Below are 22,385 nucleotides of genomic sequence, written 5' to 3'. Positions count from 1 at the left end.
GATTATCAGGAAAGACTGTCAGGACCCTATTAAGCTCTTGTATTTTCTGCAATCATTTGTTATCTACTCCCCTTGTAAGAGAACATTTCAGATAATTCCTTCATGAGTTACTTAGCAGACCACGTGCTGCAGAATGAAGAGCCAATTTCTATCAATTAGCTGTCTAATTTATTCTAAGTGGGCTAAACAAAATAAATACCCCTGGGGCTGGGGGATAAGAATAGGGCCTCAGTTTGGCTGTACTTGTCGTAAGAGGCGACTAAACAGCCACCGGGTAGATGGGACTCATCAGCCTGGGAAGGCAGCCCATCTGAGAGAAGGAAAACTCTGATCCCAAACCTCCACTGCCTTGTGGCTACATCCAGTTATGGAAAAGGCTTCAGGAGTCAACCTCGAGGCAAAATCTGGAGCCGGAGTCCCTGAGGAAGTTCATGGCTGGACACAGTCACGTTCTGGCAACTCCTGCGATGCCGCTAGAACCAACCGTATTGGCCTCTGCCTTTCCATTGGACCATTTCAGTGACGTGGAGAGGGGGGATTTGCTGCATGGGTAACAGCCTATCCTCCATACCTACCTTACCCAGGCTTTGCGCACTGGAGACACTGTTCCAGAACCACCATTTAGAGCGTGACACCATAGTCTTCCGAGACTGAAGGATGCCAACATAACAAACAAAATACATGTATAGACAGCCTACTATTGATACGTGTCCATTCTTTGCTTTTAGAAGAAAACAGAAAAGCAATGAAGAAAAACTCTTCACATGCAGTTAGCAGAGAATACAGAATCAACTTTTATTTGAGTTTCTGACTAATGGCACGTAAGGAACGACCACCGGAATGGTCTCTGTGTCAAGTTCAAACCACATAGCTTATATCATTTTCAAGCAAGGAAAAATATACAGAAAGAAAAAAACATATAAAGCATAGGGACACTACATCAAGGTTTTACAGACCTTGCATAGCTTTCTTATCTTACAGAATGCTTTGGATTGTTTTCTTTTTAACCCATTTCTGCCCAGCCCACAGATGTACACACTTGATCCCAGTTGTGTATATGGAACACTGGACAGAAATGGCTTAAAGTCAAGGTAGATTTTCAGCCTCTTTATCTGAGCACAGGTAACATATTTTACATGCATAGAAATGAATCAACAAGCCAACTTGTGCCAGTATTGTTTGCTGAGGCACATTTTATCAGCCTCCAATTTAGGTTCTTAGGAATAAAAGACAAAATGGTTTTGGGATTTCTTCTGCAAGATTCAGGGTCTTCATTCTTGCTACTCAAAGTAAAGAAGAGAACTTGTTTGCCATGCACAGAAACAGGGATGATGTTTAAAGAACAGGGTTTACTGCAGTGGTTCCCAAATTTACCTGGGTCACGACACCCCTACAGCCTCTTCTTCCTGGCTTGGTCAGGCACTGCCATCTTGGACGTTGCAAAACCTCACAAGATCCAAGAATGTGGCACCCAAAGTTCATGAAATTGCATGAATTTGGCACCGTCTTGGATCCCACGAGATCTAGGAATTTAAGGAATAGAATGATCACAGCTAACACAGTCATACGCAAGACAAGGTCATTTCTTGTTGCAACAAAAGGCATGTTTATTAATACACTAGTACATTTCAGACAGACAAAAGAACACCATTATTCATTATAAGATCTGATGCTTGAGGGTAAAAGAAGACAGTGTTAAGTGTTAAGAAGCAACACCAGCATGCTACAGCTTTGAACAGAGGTTGAGCAGAACAGGAGTAAGTATCTGTTAATTATTTTTACAGTGCAGACCTCATAATTTTTTCACAGGTAACTTTGTACAAGGATTCTGATGCGGAGGACTTTGGGTTCAGCGTCTCAGATGGCTTATTAGAAAAGGGTGTGTATGTTAAGAATATTCGACCAGCTGGACCTGGAGATGTGGGTGGTTTGAAGCCATATGACAGACTGCTACAGGTAATATTTGGAGCCTACAATGCTTACATACCTTATCTTGTTAAGAATATTTATAGATCACTTTTCAACAAAAAATGTTCACAAATCAATACAGAGTAAATCACTAAATGCTTCTCTGACCCCAAAAGGCATACAGTCTTACAACCCAATCCTGAGCTGCCCGGAGGTCCGGGACACGGCAGCTCCACAGAGGGCTCCTGCCGGATCCTGCACCTCCCGCGCTACCTCGGGAGGCTCCTCAGGAGCAGGGGACATTCATCCCCTTCCTCTGACTAATGGAAGCAGCCCCGCAATGGGGCTACTCACTTTAGTGGCGACCTTTTGGTCGCCGCTAAAGTAAAGGTGCTCGTGTCGGGCGAGCAGCCCTGCCCCAGCGCCTTGGATCCTGCGGAGCTCAGCTCCATGGATCCACCTCTTCCTCTCCCCCGACACGCCTCCCCCCTCCCCGGAATGCCTCTCCCATGCCCCCATCTCCCATTCCACAGCCCGGCAGTCCGGGGGACCGGCAAGCTGCGGAACCTGGGTGCCCGCTGCACGCTGGCTCAACACCAGCCGGAGCTGGGCTAGCTCCAGTGGGAGCCCAGCAGTAAGCCCCACAAATGTGCCTTACGGCACATTTGCAACTGTGGTCTGTGGCGCAGGCCACAGGATCAGGCTCTTACTCAGACATTTTTTCCAAGTAGTTGTGTAGTTTTTTCTTTAAATGAAAAGCAACTTATAAAACCAAGCTGAGCATTCAGATGTTAACAGCGGTGGATCCAGCGGTGGCGGTGGTAGCAGCGAAGAGATCGTTCTTCTCTGCTACCATGCGTCTGCTGACAACCGTCCGGCAGAGCTGTTCCGTGTGGTGCGGGGCCTCCTCCATCAGGCCCCCCCAGTAGACCAGGAGGAATACACGGTCAGCCGCAGTGACGTGTTTGCGCAACATTTTGCAGATAAAATTGATCGTATTCGTCACAACTTGGATGCCACATTGACAGTGTCTGACGATGTCCCCTTGGCAACTGCTTGTCCAGTGTTGTGGGATTCTTTTCAGCTTGTACAGCCTAAGGATGTGGACAGACTCCTTTGGAGTGTGAGGCCATCTGCCTGCCTGCTCGACCCTTGCCCAGCTTGGTTGATAAGAGCTGCCCGGGGTGGGCTGGCTGAGTGGATGGGGAGGGTGGTCAACTCTTCCTTGATGGAGGGGACGTTACCACTCGCTTTGAAATGGGCGGTGGTTCGCCTCCTCCTGATGAAGCCCTCCCTGGATTCCACTGTGTTGGATAACTACCGGCCAGTCTCCAACATCCCGTTTCTGGGCAAGGTAATTGAGCGGGTGGTGGCGTCCCAACTCCAGAGGGTCTTGGATGAAGCGGATTATCTGGATCCTTTTCAATCTGGCTTCAGGCCGGGCTTTGGGACAGAAACCGCCTTGGTCGCCTTGGTGGATGACCTACGCCAGGGACTGGACAGGGGGAGTGCGTCCCTGTTGGTCCTGCTGGACCTCTCAGCGGCTTTCGATACCATCAACCATGGTATCCTTCTGGGTCGATTGGCCGAGTTGGGAGCTGGAGGTACTGTTTTGCGGTGGTTCCGCTCCTACTTGGAGGGTCGGTCCCAGATGGTGGTGCTGGGGGGTGCCTGTTTGACACCCTGGCCCTTGAGATGCGGGGTGCCACAGGGCTCAATTCTGTCCCCCATGCTATTTAACATCTACATGAAACCGCTGGGAGAGGTCATCCGGGGAGTGGGGTGCCATCAATATGCTGATGACACCCAGCTCTATCTCTCCTTTCCTCCAGACTCCAGGGTGGCGGTTGAGGGCCTGGAGCGCTGTCTGGAGGCAGTGAGGATCTGGATGGGGGCTAACAAGCTCAAATTAAATCTGGATAAGACAGAGGCTCTCCTGGTTCGGAAATCCTCGATGCAGGTGCTGGACTATCGGCTTGCGCTGAATGGGGTTGCACTCCCTCTGAAGGAGCAGGTTCGCAGCTTGGGGGTCCACCTGGACTCGCAGCTGCTCCTGGATTCCCAGGTGGCGGCTGTGGCTAGGGGGGCCTTCGCTCAGCTTCGGCTGGTGCGCCAGCTGCGGCTGTACTTGGATCGTGCAGACCTGGCCACGGTGATCCATGCCTCGGTGACATCGAGATTAGATTACTGTAATGCGCTCTATGTGGGGCTGCCCTTGAAGATGGTTCGGAAACTGCAACTAGTGCAGAATGCGGCGGCCCGCATGGTTACTGGAGGTAGATGGTTCGACTCTGTCAGTCCGCTTCTCCAGCGGCTGCACTGGCTGCCCATTCGTTTCCGGGCCCAATTCAAGGTGCTGGTATTGACCTTTAAAGCCCTATACTGCTCTGGACCAGGGTATCTTAGAGATCGCCTGCTCCTGTACAATCCGGCTCGCCCTCTCAGGTCATCAGAGAAGGCCTTTTTACAAGTGCCGCCGCCTAGGGAGGTTCGTGGGGCGGCTGCAAGAAATAGGGCCTTCTCAGTGGCACCAATGCTATGGAACTCCCTTCCCCTTAACTTAAGAATGGCTCCCTCTCTTGAGACCTTTTGGCAAGGCCTGAAGACCCTTCTGTTTAAACAGGCCTTCTGAGTTCTCGGCCTTTTAACATCTTTTTAACATCTTTTAATATTTTTTACAGGCCTGATTCTTTTATAACTTGCTGCTGCTCTATGCTCTTTTTACCTATTTTTTTTACTCTGCTGTTTTTTTATGATGTGTTAATATGTTCTTATTTGTTTTTAAATTGTTTTTAATATGTTGTAAGCCGCCTTGAGTCCCTTCGGGGAGAAAGACGGGGTAAAAATAAAGTTGTTGTTGTTATTATTATTATTATTATTATTATTATTATTAACAGGAAGCTCCTGTTCAGCTTCCTTAGTTCAGCTCCCTAATTATTATTATTATTAACAGTATTTATATACCGCTTTTCAACTAAAAGTTCACACAGTTCACCCGATTCGTGAATGGAATGAAGGAGAAAGGGAACAAAAACAAGCCATGGAATGCCCTATTCATGAACACAAGAACAATACATCATAAGCACAATTTGATTCAGTTGTTATCCCATAATTCAGACTAGAGGGTGAAAGCCTGTGCTCACTTGCTTGACATCAGGTCCTACTGAACACAATGGGAGTTACTTCAAAGTAAACAAATAGGATCTGTACAATTCTTTGACCATAAAGTATTGACAGAAATCAGTCAATCCAAGTTTAAGCATTTCCTTCTTCAGTTCCCTTCAAGTTAAAGCTAGTTTATGTACTTATATTTCTATAGGGAGATTATTCCAAGGATAAAGCATCACATGAAATGTGTTTGTCTTTTTCATGTCTGCTGACTAACAGAAAGCATTTTTGCGTTTTAAGGTCAATCATGTCCGCACAAGAGACTTCGACTGCTGTCTAGTTGTGCCCCTAATAGCAGAATCTGGTAATAAACTAGAACTGGTTATTAGCCGAAACCCTCTAGCCTCTCAGAAGCTGAGCTCAGAGCAACAGACTTTCCCTGGGGAATGGAATGATCAAAACAATGCCTTCCTTCAACAAAGTGGACACAACACTGGTTCAGAGATGAAATGGGAACCTACAAACACTTTATAGCCAAAACCTATATATGAACAAGACATTTAAAATGGTGCTAAATCCCTTTCAGAGGCGTCACGCTGGGGACACAGCTATTGTGTGGCATTCAGAAGCACAGGGAAGTCTTGGTTAGTCCTCAAGGCACATTTTTTGCTACTTGTTTCCCAAACAGAGTTTTGTCCTGCTCCTGTTTTTATGACCACAAATAGTGCCATTCCAACCAGACCTTAAACGCAAGAGAAATTAATGGCCACAGTGACTGCAGTTTAATCATGGCATATTAAGGATACTTGAATAACAACAGATCCTAAAATGTGGGTTTTTTCCTCCAATGTCAGTCATTAGAACATGGAGTTTGAGTTTCAGAATGTTTAAGTCATTTGAAGACCAGCAGATAACTGAGTGAAGAAATCCTGAACCATCACTGCTGCATCCAGAAGATGACGTGTATATTTGCTATCATAGTCGCTGGTTTTGTAGTAACTGTGATTTTGGATGCCTCTGCTATACTGAAATGGGGTGCGGGGGGGGGGGAGAACGAACACTACTGTGTGGTTTTATGACTGTTTTAGCAAAGATGCACACAAGAATCTGAAGTGCAAGAGAACAGAACTTCACAGCCCAGCTGTAGGATGGTTTTATTAGGAGTTGTATTATTCCCTATGCAATGATACACATACTGAGTGGGATACACCTTGCAGCCTGTAAGTCCTTTTGTCTTTTAGGTATTTGGAACTTTGACAAATCACTGGTTTTGTCACAGTAAAGCAAGTTTTAATGAAAATTAAAGAGAAAAGCTTTTCTAACAAACAACATTCAAGGAGGGTTTTGTTTGCGGTTTTTTAACTGAACTAGGTAGCAAAAGAATACTGATGCAAAACCCATATAAACTACTTTAGGGCACACACAAAACTAACTTGTATAGGTATGCAGAATTTTTTTAAAATTAAAGTGAATGGTATGCATTGGTTTAAAATATCTATTTCAATAGGCTTTGTTGGATCTCTCTCATTGACCCTGACCATTTGGGGCCATTGCTTTTTAAGTAAATTGTAAATACATTTTGCACATCCCCTCCAGTCCTCCCCTCAGAGCAATAAAATGCTGTCAGTTGCTTTTTAGCCTCACCAGCATCGGCTTTGGTTTGTTTACTGTATTGTCATGGTAATTAATGTTACTTGGTGACTGGAAAGATACTGGAGTTGTCTATACTTGTAGAGTTGTCATATTTTAGCACTCATTTTAACAAAACAGTTCCCTCCCATCTATTTGAAATTGTTCCAGTATCCCTACTGCTGTTTCCCTGTAACATGAGCAAGCTTTTCCGCCCACACCAGTGGCACACACCAGTGAAAAGGTTTTATTCATACTTCAGCACTGCCAGAGAAAAATTCATTAAAACTGGAACCCTATCATGAACCACTTAATATGTATTTTTATTTGTAACAAATGAGTATTGAACTAAAGTATTTTTGTACAAATTTAATACTTTAATAGCATGATATTTATCGTCAACTTATGGTTTCTGGGAACTCAAAACTGTTTCAAAAATTTGTATGGAAAATGTAAAAAGATCAAATAAACCGCAATTTAAAAACAACATTGACCCTCTTAAAGTATTTACAAGTACTGGAAATCTACAGAGAAGTCAATATCTTCAGCTGAGTTATAGAATTATAGAAGATTGTCAGAAAACATGATTCATCATATTCTAATATTGAATATGATACATTTTAAGGCACATAATTCCAGCAATTTTAAACATTTTTTACAAGACACAACCCACATTCAGATGATTCCAACTCTTTTAAAGGTTTGGATTAGTAAAACTTTAAACATATCTTTTTAGATGGAGTTGTCGACTGATGCAAAACCTTATATAGACTCTTGGAATCTATCTGAAATCTAAATATTGCCCCATGTGGATTATTGCATAAATACGTGCATAGAAGCTGGCTTTTGCAGGCACCATTCCAGCTGAAAGGACAGCCTCCTGTTTAGTTCTTCCAAATTGCAGTTTAGTGCTAGCTGCACATGGTGTTCTTTCAGATAGCCATAAATTCCACCCGAGTAGATATTATGGATGAGCACTAGTTTCTTTTCTTCCTTCCCCACACCAGGTGATCAGCACAAAATAAGCTGTTTTGTACAGAATTCAAAAGCACAGCACTCTGTTATCACGCTTGCTCGGCACTCACATGTACCTAAAACAAGGGCATGTCTAAGGATTTTTGGGCCATGACTTGGCCCTAGAGAAGTCTGGCATTCACAAAAGGCAAGCAAGGTCAGATACAGGTGGGAACACTGAACTATTTATATTGGGGAACACATGGTTACAATCAGAGGAGGGGGACTTGAGAATATCAACTCAAAGAGGCCAACAGTGATTCAAACAGTTATAGTCACAGTAACACTGCCTATAAAATGGCACTAAATCAAGCAGCAATTTCTAGAGAAGAGAGAGTCTTAAGTCTGCTTTGCATCTCCACTCCTCTAGGAGGAACAAGGAGGGGGAGAGTAGAGATGCAAAGCAGGGAGATGTTAAACTTTATATGAAGGTATTGTTTATTCAGGGGATGAACAAATCTTTGGAAAAGGAAGAAGAGGGAGGGACAGAGGAATTCTGCATCTAGCTGTAGAATCTGAGCTGAGTGAGGAGGGCTGCAGCTTTACTTGCATCAACAAAGAAACAGGATGCAAAATGCCGCACAGGCTCACTAACAAGCAGACAATCAGCCCAACCCTAACCAATTTTTCCAATGGGATGCACACTGCATTCTGTGGTTGAGGGGCAATCACAGAGGTCTCCTCAAGGTTAGGAAACATTTGTTCCCTTGCATTGGCACTGGAGAGCTAGTTAGGATTGGGCTGTAAGAAACCTTCTAGCTCTGACACAGACAGCAGGCTCCACCATCAGCACTCCACCTGCTGGGAGGTGCAGCAAAACAGCAGAGAAGGTGGCAGCATCAGCAAGCAGGTCATCAGCAGTATAGCAATTTCTAGGCTACCTGTTGATCTGCCAAAAAAGCAAATTTGATCAAGCAGCAACAGCTGTCTCTTGGGGCGAGACCAAGGACTTTTGGTGGTGGTAGCAGTGACGATGGGACTGACAGCATTTTAACAACATCATGAGATCACCAAAGTGTTAGCATTTAATTGACAGCCAGTGGGGGGCGGGGAACCTGCTCCCTTAAATATGCCTATTTCTGGGTTGGTTCTTTCTCTGGGCAAGCCTGCACAACAGGCTCACTGCCAAAATAGGGGACTACTGATGTTGAGAGCATCCTCTTTTTATCCTAAACTTGATCCCTTAGTGAAAGGAAGGTGCTGGGATTGGAAGGATATAGGTGGAGTTCAGATGAGAGCAGGGCCCTGTAGTCAAGTGGGTTTTTGTCTTTTCCCTCTTGCCTGGTCTCACATAGGGATTTGCGCAGGCAGGCAAAAGCGGGGATAATATCTGCGGTCTTGGGTGGGTGGTTGGTTATGTAGGGTGTTTGGTTTCTGGGGGGATGAGATCCTCCTGGGACAATGGACTGCAGTAAGTTTGGGAAGCACTGCCCCAGTCATCTGCCTCTTGCCACTGTGGCACCACAGCATAAGACTCATGCAACATCAGCCTGGCCAAGACGGCTGCAGCCATGAAGAGGCAGCAAGAGACATCCCATAAGAACAGCCCCGCTGGATCAGGCCATAGGCCCATCTAGTCCAGCTTCCTGTATCTCACAGCGGCCCACCAAATGCCCCAGGGAGTACACCAGATAACAAGAGACCTGCAAGGCATTCTGGGAATTGTAGTTAAGAACATAAGAGCAGCCCCACTGGATCAGGCCACAGGCCCATCTAGTCCAGCTTCCTGTATTTCACAGCGGCCCACCAAATGCCCCAGGGAGCACACCAGATAACAAGAGACCTGCAAGGCTTCCTGGGAATTGTAGTTAAGAACATAAGAACAGCCCCACTGGATCAGGCCATAGGCCCATCTAGTGCAGCTTCCTGTATCTCACAGCAGCCCACCAAATGCCCCAGGGAGCACACCAGATAACAAGAGACCTGCAAGGCATTCTGGGAATTGTAGTTAAGAACATAAGAGCAGCCCCACTGGATCAGGCCACAGGCCCATCTAGTCCAGCTTCCTGTATCTCACAGCGGCCCACCAAATGCCCCAGGGAGCACACCAGATAACAAGAAGACCTGCAAGGCCTCCTGGGAATTGTAGTTAAGAACATAAGAGCAGCCCCACTGGATCAGGCCACAGGCCCATCTAGTCCAGCTTCCTGTATCTCACAGCGGCCCACCAAATGCCCCAAGAAGCACACGAAATAACAAGAGACCTGCAAGGCCTCCTGGGAATTGTAGTTAAGAACATAAGAGCAGCCCCACTGGATCAGGCCATAGGCCCATCTAGTCCAGCTTCCTGTATCTCACAGCGGCCCACCAAATGCCCCAGGGAGCACACCAGATAACAAGAGACCTGCAAGGCATTTTGGGAATTGTAGTTAAAAACATAAGAGCAGCCCCACTGGATCAGGCCACAGGCCCATCTAGTCCAGCTTCCTGTATCTCACAGCGGCCCACCAAATGCCCCAGGGAGCACACCAGATAACAAGAGACCTGCAAGGCATTTTGGGAATTGTAGTTAAGAACATAAGAGCAGCCCCACTGGATCAGGCCACAGGCCCATCTAGTCCAGCTTCCTGTATCTCACAGCGGCCCACCAAATGCCCCAGGGAGCACACCAGATAACAAGAGACCTGCAAGGCTTCCTGGGAACTGGAGTTAAGAACATAAGCACAGCCCCACTGGATCAGGCCACAGGCCCACTTAGTCCAGCTTCCTGTATCTCACAGCGGCCCAACAAATGCCCCAAGGAGCACACGAGATAACAAGAGACCTGCAAGGCCTCCTGGGAATTGTAGTTAAGAACATAAGCACAGCCCCACTGGATCAGGCCATAGGCCCATCTAGTCCAGCTTCCTGTATCTCACAGCGGCCCAACAAATGCCCCAGGGAGCACACCAGATAACAAGAGACCTGCAAGGCCTCCTGGGAATTGTAGTTAAGAACATAAGAACAGCCCCACTGGATCAGGCCACAGGCCCATCTAGTCCAGCTTCCTGTATCTCACAGCGGCCCACCAAATGCCCCAAGAAGCACACGAAATAACAAGAGACCTGCAAGGCCTCCTGGGAATTGTAGTTAAGAACATAAGAGCAGCCCCACTGGATCAGGCCATAGGCCCATCTAGTCCAGCTTCCTGTATCTCACAGCGGCCCACCAAATGCCCCAGGGAGCACACCAGATAACAAGAGACCTGCAAGGCATTTTGGGAATTGTAGTTAAGAACATAAGAGCAGCCCCACTGGATCAGGCCACAGGCCCACTTAGTCCAGCTTCCTGTATCTCACAGCGGCCCAACAAATGCCCCAAGGAGCACACGAGATAACAAGAGACCTGCAAGGCTTCCTGGGAACTGGAGTTAAGAACATAAGCACAGCCCCACTGGATCAGGCCACAGGCCCACTTAGTCCAGCTTCCTGTATCTCACAGCGGCCCAACAAATGCCCCAAGGAGCACACAAGATAACAAGAGACCTGCAAGGCCTCCTGGGAATTGTAGTTAAGAACATAAGAACAGCCCCCCTGGATCAGGCCATAGGCCCATCTAGTCCAGCTTCCTGCATCTCACAGCGGCCCATCAAATGCCCCAAGGAGCACACCAGATAACAAGAGACCTGCAAGGCCTCCTGGGAATTGTAGTTAAGAACATAAGAGCAGCCCCCCTGGATCAGGCCATAGGCCCATCTAGTCCAGCTTCCTGCATCTCACAGCGGCCCATCAAATGCCCCAAGGAGCACACCAGATAACAAGAGACCTGCAAGGCCTCCTGGGAATTGTAGTTAAGAACATAAGAGCAGCCCCCCTGGATCAGGCCATAGGCCCATCTAGTCCAGCTTCCTGCATCTCACAGCGGCCCATCAAATGCCCCAAGGAGCACACCAGATAACAAGAGACCTGCAAGGCCTCCTGGGAATTGTAGTTAAGAACATAAGAGCAGCCCCCACTGGATCAGTCCATAGGCCCATCTAGTCCAGCTTCCTGTATCTCACAGCGGCCCACCAAATGCCCCAGGGAGCACACCAGATAACAAGAGACCTCATCCTGGTGCCCTCCCTTGCATCTGGCATTCTGACATAACCCATTTCTAAAATCAGGAGGTTGCGCATACACATCATGGCTTGTACCCCATAATGGATTTTTCCTCCAGAAACTTGTCCAATCCCCTTTTAAAGGCGTCCAGGCTAGACGCCAGCACCACATCCTGTGGCAAGGAGTTCCACAGACCGACCACACGCTGAGTAAAGAAATATTTTCTTTTGTCTGTCCTAACCCGCCCAACACTCAATTTTAGTGGATGTCCCCTGGTTCTGGTATTATGTGAGAGTGTAAAGAGCATCTCCCTATCCACTCTGTCCATCCCCTGCATAATTTTGTATGTCTCAATCATGTCCCCCCTCAGGCGTCTCTTTTCTAGGCTGAAGAGGCCCAAACGCCGTAGCCTTTCCTCATAAGGAAGGTGCCCCAGCCCCGAAATCATCTTAGTCGCTCTCTTTTGCACTTTTCCATTTCCACTATGTCTTTTTTGAGATGCGGCGACCAGAACTGGGCACAATACTCCAGGTGTGGCCTTACCATAGATTTGTACAACGGCATTATAATACTAGCCGTTTTGTTCTCAATACCCTTCCGAATGATCCCAAGCATAGAATTGGCCTTCTTCACTGCCGCCGCACATTGGGTCGACACTTTCATCGACCTGTCCACCACCACCCCAAGATCTCTCTCCTGATCTGTCACAGACAGCTCAGAACCCATCAGCCTATATCTAAAGTTTTGATTTTTTGCCCCAATGTGCATGACTTTACACTTACTGACATTGAAGCGCATCTGCCATTTTGCTGCCCATTCTGCCAGTCTGGAGAGATCCTTCTGGAGCTCCTCACAATCACTTCTGGTCTTTACCACTCGGAAAAGTTTGGTGTCGTCTGCAAACTTAGCCACTTCACTGCTCAACCCTGTATCCAGGTCATTTATGAAGAGGTTGAAAAGCACTGGTCCCAGGACAGATCCTTGGGGCACACCGCTTTTCACCTCTCTCCATTGTGAAAATTGCCCATTGACACCCACTCTCTGCTTCCTGGCCTCCAACCAGTTCTCAGTCCATGAGAGGACCTGTCCTCTAATTCCCTGACTGTGGAGTTTTTTCAGTAGCCTTTGGTGAGGGACCGTGTCAAACGCCTTCTGAAAGTCCAGATATATAATGTCCACGTGTTCTCCCGCATCCGCATGCCTGTTGACCTTTTCAAAGAATTCTATAAGGTTTGTGAGGCAAGACTTACCCTTACAGAAGCCATGCTGATTCTCCCTCAGCAAGGCCTGTTCATCTATGTGTTTTGAGATCCTATCTTTGATGAGGCATTCCACCATCTTACCCGGTATGGATGTTAGGCTGACCGGCCTATAGTTTCCCGGGTCCCCCCTCTTTCCCTTTTTAAAAATAGGCGTGACATTTGCTATCCTCCAATCTTCTGGCACCATGGCCGTTTTGAGGGACAAGTTGCATACCTTAGTCAAGAGATCTGCAACTTCATTCTTCAATTCCTTAATAACTCTTGGGTGGATGCCATTAGGGCCCGGTGACTTATTGATCTTTAATCTATCAATGAAGTCTGAAACATCTTCACTTTTAACCTCTATCTGACTTCTCGGTTAGGAGGGGCCGTTCGGGCAGCGGTATCTGCCCGAGGTCTTCTGCCGTGAAGACAGATGCAAAGAACTCATTTAATTTCTCTGCCATCTCTAAGTTTCCTTTTATCTCCCCTTTCCCTCCCTCACCATCCAGAGGGCCAACCGCTTCTCTGGCGGGTTTCCTGCTTCTAACATATTTGAAGAAGCTTTTATTATTCCCCTTAATGTTGCTGGCCATGCGTTCCTCATAGTCTCGCTTGGCCTCCCGTATCACCTTCTTACATTTCTTTTGCCACAGTTTATGTTCCTTTTTATTCTCCTCATTAGGGCAAGACTTCCATTTATGGAAGGAAGCTTTCTTGCCCTTCACAGCCTCTCTAACTTGGCTGATTAGCCATGCGGGCACCCTCCTGGATTTAGTGGAACCCTTCTTTCTTTGCGGTATACACCTCTTCTGGGCCTCTATTACTGTTGTTTTAAGCAGCCTCCATGCACTCTGGAGAGATTGGACTCTTTTTACCCTCCCTTTCAACCTCCTTCTAACCAGCCTCCTCATTTGAGGGAAGTCCGCCCGTCGGAAGTCAAGGGTTTTTGTGAGAGATTTGCCTGGTATTCTTCCCCCAACGTGCACATCAAAACGGATCGCAGCATGATCACTGTTCCCCAATGGCTCAGTAACGTTTACATCTCTAACCAGGTCCTGCATACTGCACAATATTAAATCCAGAGTCACCTGTCCTCTGGTGGGCTCCGTGACTAGCTGATCTAAGCCACAGTCATTTAGCACGTCAAGAAATCCGGTTTCCTTATCGTGACCAGAACACAAATTGACCCAGTCAATATGAGGATAATTGAAGTCCCCCATGATTACAACCCTGTCCTTCCTTGTCACCTCCCTGATCTGTTTCCTCATTTCAAGGTCCCCATCAGATTTCTGGTCTGGAGGACGATAGCACACCCCCAGTATTACATCGCTGCACAAGCCTGGTAATTTAACCCACAGAGATTCTACGGTGGAGTCGGACCCACCTTCAATCTCTACTTTGCTGGATTCTATCCCTTCCTTAACATAAAGGGCCACCCCACCTCCAACACGCCCCTGCCTGTCCCTCCTGTAGAGTTTATAGCCCGGGATTGCGGTATCCCACTGATTCTCCGCATTCCACCAGGTTTCCGTTATGCCCACTATGTCAATATTTTCCCTTGTCACCAGACATTCCAGTTCTCCCACCTTTGCTCGTAGACTTCGGGCATTTGCATAAAAGCATTTATACACGGAATGCCCCAGGATGGGCTGCTTATTCGCTCCTTTGTCCCCGCATCCTCTCATTGTGCCAAACCGTCTATCACATCCCATCACCCTACCTTTCCCAATTTCTTCTCCTACCCTGCCTTTGTCTTGTTGTTCTCTAACCTCCCCATCCTCATCCCATAGGGATGAGGAGTCCCGAACTGGATGCCCCTCGGCTCCTGTCGGCCTTCCCCCAGGGATCAGTTTAAAAGCTGCTCTGCCACCTTTTTAATGTTATGCGCCAGCAGTCTGGTTCCATTCTGGTTCAAATGGAGCCCGTCCCTCTTGTACAGGCCCCGCTTGTCCCAAAACGGTATCCTGGGGCGTGTAGCAGTTTGGGAACTTATGGATGGGGGGGTGAAGGTTGGTAATGGCCGTAGGGTTTTCTTACTGCCAGGGCCAGTGACTCATATGAAGCCCTGGTCGACCCCTGGAATAAAGGAACGGCTAAGGCAGTGCACCTGAACAGTGCTGCTGCCTCTGCCCTGTCATGTGAGGTGGCTTCCTGAGGAACTGCAGGTGATGAAACAGGGTCAAGACTTTGAGTGACGTTGGGGATACATTTGCAACATATCTGACCAAACACGAGTGAGAGCTCAACTTGGAGCTTACTCAGTGGCTTTGATCACAGTAAAAAGAAGGAAGGAAGCTTTTTCTCTACCACCATTGCGGTTGTAGAGAACCATCCAGCTGAACCTTTCCACCCAATGCAGGGCCTGCTCCACCTGGCACCCCCCGGGGGATAAAAGAAGAGTGTACATTTGATCGCTGTGATGCATTTGCTATGCACTTTGCAGATAAAATGGCTCCCACGCATCACAACTTGAAAGTTCAGGGCCACAGGATCCATCAGTGTTATTCAGGTACTATAGTTTTGGATTCTTTCCATCCTGTATAGCCCAAGGATGCAGACAGGCTCCTTTGGAGAGTGAGATCATCTGCCTGCCCACTTGACCATCTGGCTTGGCCATCTGTATGAGGTGGGTGGGTCCAAGGGAGTGGTGAGGGTGGATCTCAGGGAAGGGACTTTCCACCCGTTTTGGAAACACCAGTGGTGTGCCCCCACCCCTTGCAGCTTTCCTTAGATATAATTTCTGGACTGTTCCATACCTCTGTTTTCCGGGCAAACGGATCAAGTGGGTGCATCCCCTTTGGTCCATGCCTTGGTGACATATCTTTTAAATTACTACAACAAATGCTACAGGGGGCTGCCCTCTGAAGATGGTCTGGAAACTTTAGTTACTGCAGGATGCAGCACCCCACGTGGTTACCAGGGCTCAGCCATTTGATTCTGTTGGACTGCTGTGCTGGTGACTGCACCGATTGCAAGTTTGCTTCTGGGTTCAATGCCTTGACCTTTAAAGCCCTTTGTGGCTTAGGGCCAGAGTATCCAAGAGACTACCCTCTCCCATACATTCTGGCCTGCTCCCTGAGATCATCAGAGGGGACCCTCTTACATGTGCCACCCCACACAGAAGGGGGCGTGGCCAAGTGTAGGGTCTTCTCAGCTGTGGCACCACCATTATGAACTCCCTCCCTTGTGAGTCATGAACTGCACCTTCCCCTGTAGCATTCTGTTGGGGGTAAAAAGATTTTTATTTAGACTTATTTGTTTAGCATTTATGTAGTGCTGGCTTGAGATTTTTGTACTGTGCGTTTTTTTAATGTTTTATGTTTAATTTTATTGCCACCTTTGATGGCTGTCTTTTATTATCATTTACTGCTATTTATTCTGTGCTGCTACACTTTTACATCCCTATATTTTATATTTTTATTTATGACTGCTGTTTTTATGACATGTTTAGCTGTCTCTGGCTTTCTGCTGTTTTGTAGCTGCACTGTTTTATAATAATATTGTTTGATTTTATGTAAGCTGTTTCAGGTGCCCGCAGCAGTGAGAGCAAGGTGGCGTAAAAATATATTAAATAAATAAGACCTTGGACCGCAAATGGTCAGTACTCATAACTGATAGCCCAAGAGCACTCTGAGGGAGGCTTGGACCAAAAACTAGAACTAAAGAGATGCTTGGGGCCTTGGTAAATTGGTTAAGAAGAACAGCGTCTGTGTCTGGAGAAAAATCTCTGGGCTACCATCCTAACCAGTTAAAAAACAGACTTTAGAGAGGAAAAGAGCAGCAAGTTGGACTGCCAAATGGGTGGTAAGACAGGGAGAAGGGCCAACAGCCAAAGCTACTTCACCGTAATCAGCTGGGCAGTTTCAGGATGAGCTGAAGCAGAGAGGTGCCGCAAGAATCTCAAGGTTAGGTGGTCAAGATTCAGCAGACACCTAGAAAAGAATCAAGAATAATGAAGCACAGTTAAGAGGTACGAGTAATTCCGAGTCAGAAGGCTGTGCAGCACGTGAGAAACTTGTGCTGCATAGTGACTTCCCGAGGCAAAAGGTGCAAACTGAAGAGACAATGCTCAGGGCAGAGGAGCAAGACGGGCTGCATGGCTCTGGGGAGGCCTGCTTGTTTGTGACAGAGAGCAAGATAAAAATGAAGGGCAAGTAAGGCAGTTTCCCTTTCTCAGGTCCCCAGACTGGGTCCCCAAAGATTTCACTGGAGCAAGGGAGGTGGAAGGGCATGACACAGCCCAGTGGGGCCCTGTCAAATACCCCAAAGTTCATGTGACTCTTTATACCATTGATACAATGTCTATTTTTAGAGACCGACAAGGCCCAGGAAAAAGGGTGTCCTTTTGAATCCAGCTTCGATTTGATGCATTCTGCCGTCAGCCCTGGACAAAAGGTATAAGCCGTGCTTGAACAAAAATATTTTGAGAATTGATCTATGGCCAAAGATAGGGGATCCTATCAAAATCACTCTCACCTGCAAAGCGAGGAGATGCAATAATCCACTGTATTTTCCATACCAGGGACCAAGTCCTTTGGACTTAAAAACAATGAAGACACACAAAGCGTCTAGCTAAAAGATACACGTTACGACTGGAAAAGTTGCTTTGGAATGGGGCACTTCAATATCCTTCGAAATTTGTTAATTCCAAGTGGCGACTCATCTCCCATTATCTGTGAAAAGATAGCAGACACGGTAAAACTACCACAATACTATGTGCACTACTGGTGTATTTCTAATTCACAATGCAGATTCTCCCTTTAAAAGCTTAAACAGCTTGGAACTTGGGTACCCCAAGAATCACCTTTACTCCTATGAACTCCCTGCCACTGGAGGCCCACACTCTTAACTCTCCTTGTGAACATTTGGCTCTTTCTACATGGCATTTGGTTGGGCTGAAGATTGCTGCTGGTAACTATGTATTTCTCAGTTACATACAAGCCTTTAATTGCTGTTATCTTGTTTCCGATTGGCTTCATTGTTTACAAATTGCTTTGCATTTGAGAATGTGAGCTCTGATTTTCAGGAAGAAGCAGGATCTTGTTTCTCCAGTAAATAAAATAAGGATCTGTAACAGTTCCAATAGTGCTAGTTAACAAAGTTCACAGCTATAAGTGAACCTAGTTATGTTAACCTGGATTTTGAAAACAGGGGTTTATCCTCACTGCAGCCCCAAGGTAAAGCCAGAATTAAACCAGGAGCAGCAGGCCCACACCTCTTCCTCCACAGCATGTAAGGCTTTAAAACTGTGTGATATGATATCACCTGCTTTAAATGCCTGCATTTTTGACTTCTGCTTGTGGAGTCAGGGAAACTTTGAAGGACAACACTGCCCATACAATTTGTAGCAGTCCCTTCCTCTCCTGTAATAAGTGATGCCCCAGAAGCCCTGGCTCCGGAAGCTTTTTATCCAGGCCCATGATGACTGGGCTGTTCCAGCACCACCCTTTCAGGAGCAGTGCTTCTGCCAAGGCTCTGGGAGGGAAAGACAGGAGGAAGCCGCAGAAGGCAAAGAATGTTACAGGGGAAGGGACCAATGGGGGGGGAGGCGCTGCCAAGATGCTGGAAAAGCCCAGTTACCACAGTAGCTGTCCTTTCAGCAGCACCGCTTCTGCTGGTGTCACTTCACAGACCACCTCTAGCTGCTAAGCTGCGAAAAGTGACACTGTGGCAGAAGCAGCACTGCTGAAGGGGCGGCCCATGTGATAATTGGGCTCCCTCATATCTTGAAAATAGGATCAAGATTTGCACATTTTCTTTTCTGTCGTTTGCACCTAACGAGTTCCTATGCGAGGGCCAGAAATCAGCACTTTGTCATCATATGCTTAATGACATCACTTCCTGCTTAATGATGGGACTTCCAGCCCTCAGCATGCACATAAACGCTACTCAGCACGCTATACAAAACTAGTTTGACACCTCACACCCTGGACCATCCACTTCATGATTCTTATAAAGAACCATGTGCCAACCACACTACATAACTGCCAATACACACTTGAAAGGAGGTCCTAGAGCTTGGAGTGTGGTGAAGCAGATGAAGGCAGCAGGATGGCAAGGAAACTTAGGGCCCAATCCTATCCAATTTTCCAACGCCGGTGCAACTGTGCCAATGGGGCATGTACTGCATCTTGTGGTGGGGCAGCAGTCACAGAAGTCTCCTTGAGGTATGGGAACATCTGTTCCCTTCCCTTGGGGCTGCATTGCGGCTGCACCGGTGCTGGAAAATTGGATAGGATTGGGCCCAAAGTTGGCAGTGCTCCAAGACACAAGAATTTGAGGGAATGGTAGGGAGAAGAGACAGGAGGAGGGAGAAGAGACCAAAATGGGAAGGGAGCATTTTATAAGAGAGACAGAAGGGGTCTGGACACCATATTGGCAGGAAAGGAAAGGAACGGAAGACAGAGGGGTTGCCAGAGAGTAATGGTGGCTGCAGGAAGGAGAGCAGAGTGTACTAATTGAAGCATGTATGTGAAGAGAAAAGATGCCAAAATCAAGATGGAACCAAGACATACCCTGACAGAGCTGGCAAGTGAGGTTGCCACAGGGTTGGCGTTGCCATAGGGTTGGCATCAGGAACAGTGTGAGACAACCTTTGAACCCTCCAAGTGCTACACAGAAGAGGAAAGCTGCTTTTCTCCGGGACAAGAAGTAACATAGTGAAATTCTCCCTTCTAAGCAGCTCTTGAAGATCTGAATTCTGGGCACTCGATGGCCAAAATGGAGAAAGGAAGGATGGGCACTGGGAGTCTGAATTACAGAAAAATAAAACCCTGTAACACCACGGTTTGAACTGGAAAAAATCTACTGAAAAAAGGAGGTAGGCAAAGCAATTTCAGAGTCATTCCAGGCAAGCAACCTCAATGAGTGTGAAGGAAATATTTTGGATTCGGTCTCCGAGTCCATGCTAAACAGACACAGACTCCTTTAAAAGCGTATAGAAAGTTTATTTACATGCTATTTACAGATTAGGAATAGATTTGAGATTTTTGGATGGATACAGGTTTGATATAGAAGTGTTACCCCATGGTGGATCATTGATTTCTCAGAGAACCACACCCAAAACTTCTTACTTGTAGTCTGTCACAAACAACTGACCCATGTGATATTGCATGTCACTTCTACTTCCTTATTAGGCATACTAGTGCATAGTTCCAGCCCTAACTGGGAAGTCTGTTAGCCATGTTTCTAGCCTGCAACTTTGATTACATAAGACCCTGGAATTTTCCTTTTGGGAAAGCTATGACGCACATGTTTTTCTCTGCAGGTCATCTTAACATAATGACCTTTTCTATCCTGTTTTTAACAGAAAAACTAGTCACTACTTTGGCTCCTAAATTCGAGTGTTTTTCTTATCTGAAAAAGTTAAGTTAACCCTTAAAATATCCATCACGTGAGACACAGCAGGCACTACCAACAGGCTTGGTCTGCCCTTCCCTTTCTGCAGCCACAGTATGGAATTTCAAGGCTATTCAGGAAGTTGAGGAGCATCTTGATCTCCTCCCAGGTCCCTCCAGCCGATAAGAAAGGCCACAAAAGCAATCTTAACCTTCTGGTGACTGTAACACTGAAAGAGCCCACAAATATCTTCTTAGTTTACTAGCCAATCAGTCCATTTCTCAACATCCTTCACATAGACACCCTCTTCAAACTGTTCCCAACACCTTCTCCAACCCATCCACACATGCACTTCATGGCCGCCATTCAACAATACTATAACACCATCCCAGGCCTACCACACCATGTGACATTACTAGAGAGTAACGTTCACAAGAAACATGTGCTGATAAATGTTTGTACACATGATCCACAAGGCTGTGTGTTAAATTGAATCCACCCCAAGAAACTCTTACCAAAGCCATTTTTGAAGGGCTGGGACATTCATCCAAAAGTCTACATTGCCTTTTGTGTTCCCCAGGACAAAGGGGCATTTCCTCTGCAGTACTAGCCAGTTCATTTGTGCCCAGCACATTGTCACTCTCCATTTCATCAAAAACAACAAGCTGTTCTGTATCCTTGGAACTATCCCCAGAACAAAAAGCGAAGTCCTCACTTCTTTGAGATGACATAAGCTCAGAATTGCCCATTTTCCCAGCATCTCTTAAGTATTTTAGTAAATAGGTTTTTCTGAAAGAACTTTTTCGGGCAATGGCTGCACCTAGTTGACCTTCATTGGCAACAACATAAACTCGGGAGCATCCTCTGGTCACAGCTGTGTACACATGCTGCCAGTTCTGGAGACCAGAATTTCCAACCACATATACTATAGTATTTTCCTCTGAACCCTTAAAACGTTTCAAATAAACCAGAGGTTTATGACAATAAAATAGCAAGTCAACAGCTACAAAAACAAAAGAAAAGTCATAACATAAAGTAGCTGGATAACCAAGACAGACCAATCTTGAAATTAAAAAAAGAACAGACTGACAGACAAAACATAACCTTACTCTTGTGCAGCGGCTGCTGCACCAGTCTAGACTGTCACAAGCATTTGTGGCACCAGTGAGTAGGCTGCAAAAGGGCCCCACACAGCATGCACATTTCTTACAGGGAACACTGATTCCCAATCCCTTTTGCTGTGTGTTTTGGGGGGGGGGGTTCTTCTCTCATACAGGAGAGATTTTTCCAAGGCGGCCTTCTTTGGCCTGGATCTCCCCAGGCTTGGCTGGTGGCAGCAACCCCTGCTCCAGTTAACCCCAGTCCAGAGGGTGAAAAGGGGGGAGGATTGTAGAGCAGTGCCAACTGCTTAGGTGCTTAACTCTCTCTCAGTCTTCCACAGCACCACCTTTGGAATCTATCCTATAGGAAAGAAAGGTTGCAGCCGTTGAAGAACCACGCCTCCAAGTCCCATTCCTGTAAGGTATTCCAGAAGGACACCACAGTCAATGGTACTGGAAGCCACTCAGCCCAGCAGAATGAGCAGAGACACACTCCTTGTCCAGCTCCTGGCACAGATCATTTTGCACGACAACCAAAGTGGTTTTGGTCTCAAACCCAGGCCAGAAACAAGATTAAAGTGAATCCAGATAATCCTTTTTATTCAGGAATTCCTGCATTATTATTAATATAAGAATACATACTTGAGCAATTTTAATTCACAGTAGCAGAACTACCATCTCTCTTACCTGAAATGTGTGAATGGTTCTCGCTCAGGCATGCTTTATCTTAGAGCAGGGGTGCTCAATACGTCGATCGCGATCGACTGGTCGATCGCGAGGCAAAATGAGTCGATCGCAGGCTTCTCTCCCATCCACGCATCCCTGGGAGTGAGCCCCGTTGACTCTACTGGGGCTGACTGGTGAGTAGACCTGGAGAGGAGCCACTGGCAGGCTTCTCTCCCGTCCACGCATCCCTGGGAGTGAGCCCCGTAGATTCTACTAGGGCTGACTCATGAGTAGACCTGGAGAGGAGCCGCTGGCAGACTTCTCTCCCATCCACGCATCCTTGGAAGTGAGCCCCGTTG

General features: G+C 46.8%; 1 protein-coding gene across 3 annotated transcripts in view; it reads left to right on the top strand.

The window, feature by feature from the left end:
- Window positions 1-5,941, top strand: part of GRIP1 (glutamate receptor interacting protein 1) — a 295,235-nt gene extending 289,294 nt beyond the window's left edge. For all 3 annotated transcript variants that reach the window (XM_066633205.1, XM_066633204.1, XM_066633203.1), the window contains 2 exons: window positions 1,810-1,956; window positions 5,317-5,941. In XM_066633205.1, coding sequence (XP_066489302.1) covers window positions 1,810-1,956; window positions 5,317-5,550 — 381 coding nt within the window. In that variant the 3' untranslated portion in view covers window positions 5,551-5,941. The remainder of the gene's footprint in view (window positions 1-1,809; window positions 1,957-5,316) is intronic.
- Window positions 5,942-22,385: the final 16,444 nt, after the last annotated feature.

The sequence above is a fragment of the Tiliqua scincoides genome, chromosome 7, assembly GCF_035046505.1.
Source record: "Tiliqua scincoides isolate rTilSci1 chromosome 7, rTilSci1.hap2, whole genome shotgun sequence".
Lineage (NCBI taxonomy): Eukaryota > Metazoa > Chordata > Lepidosauria > Squamata > Scincidae > Tiliqua > Tiliqua scincoides.
This window is presented reverse-complemented; position numbering and strand designations above follow the sequence as displayed.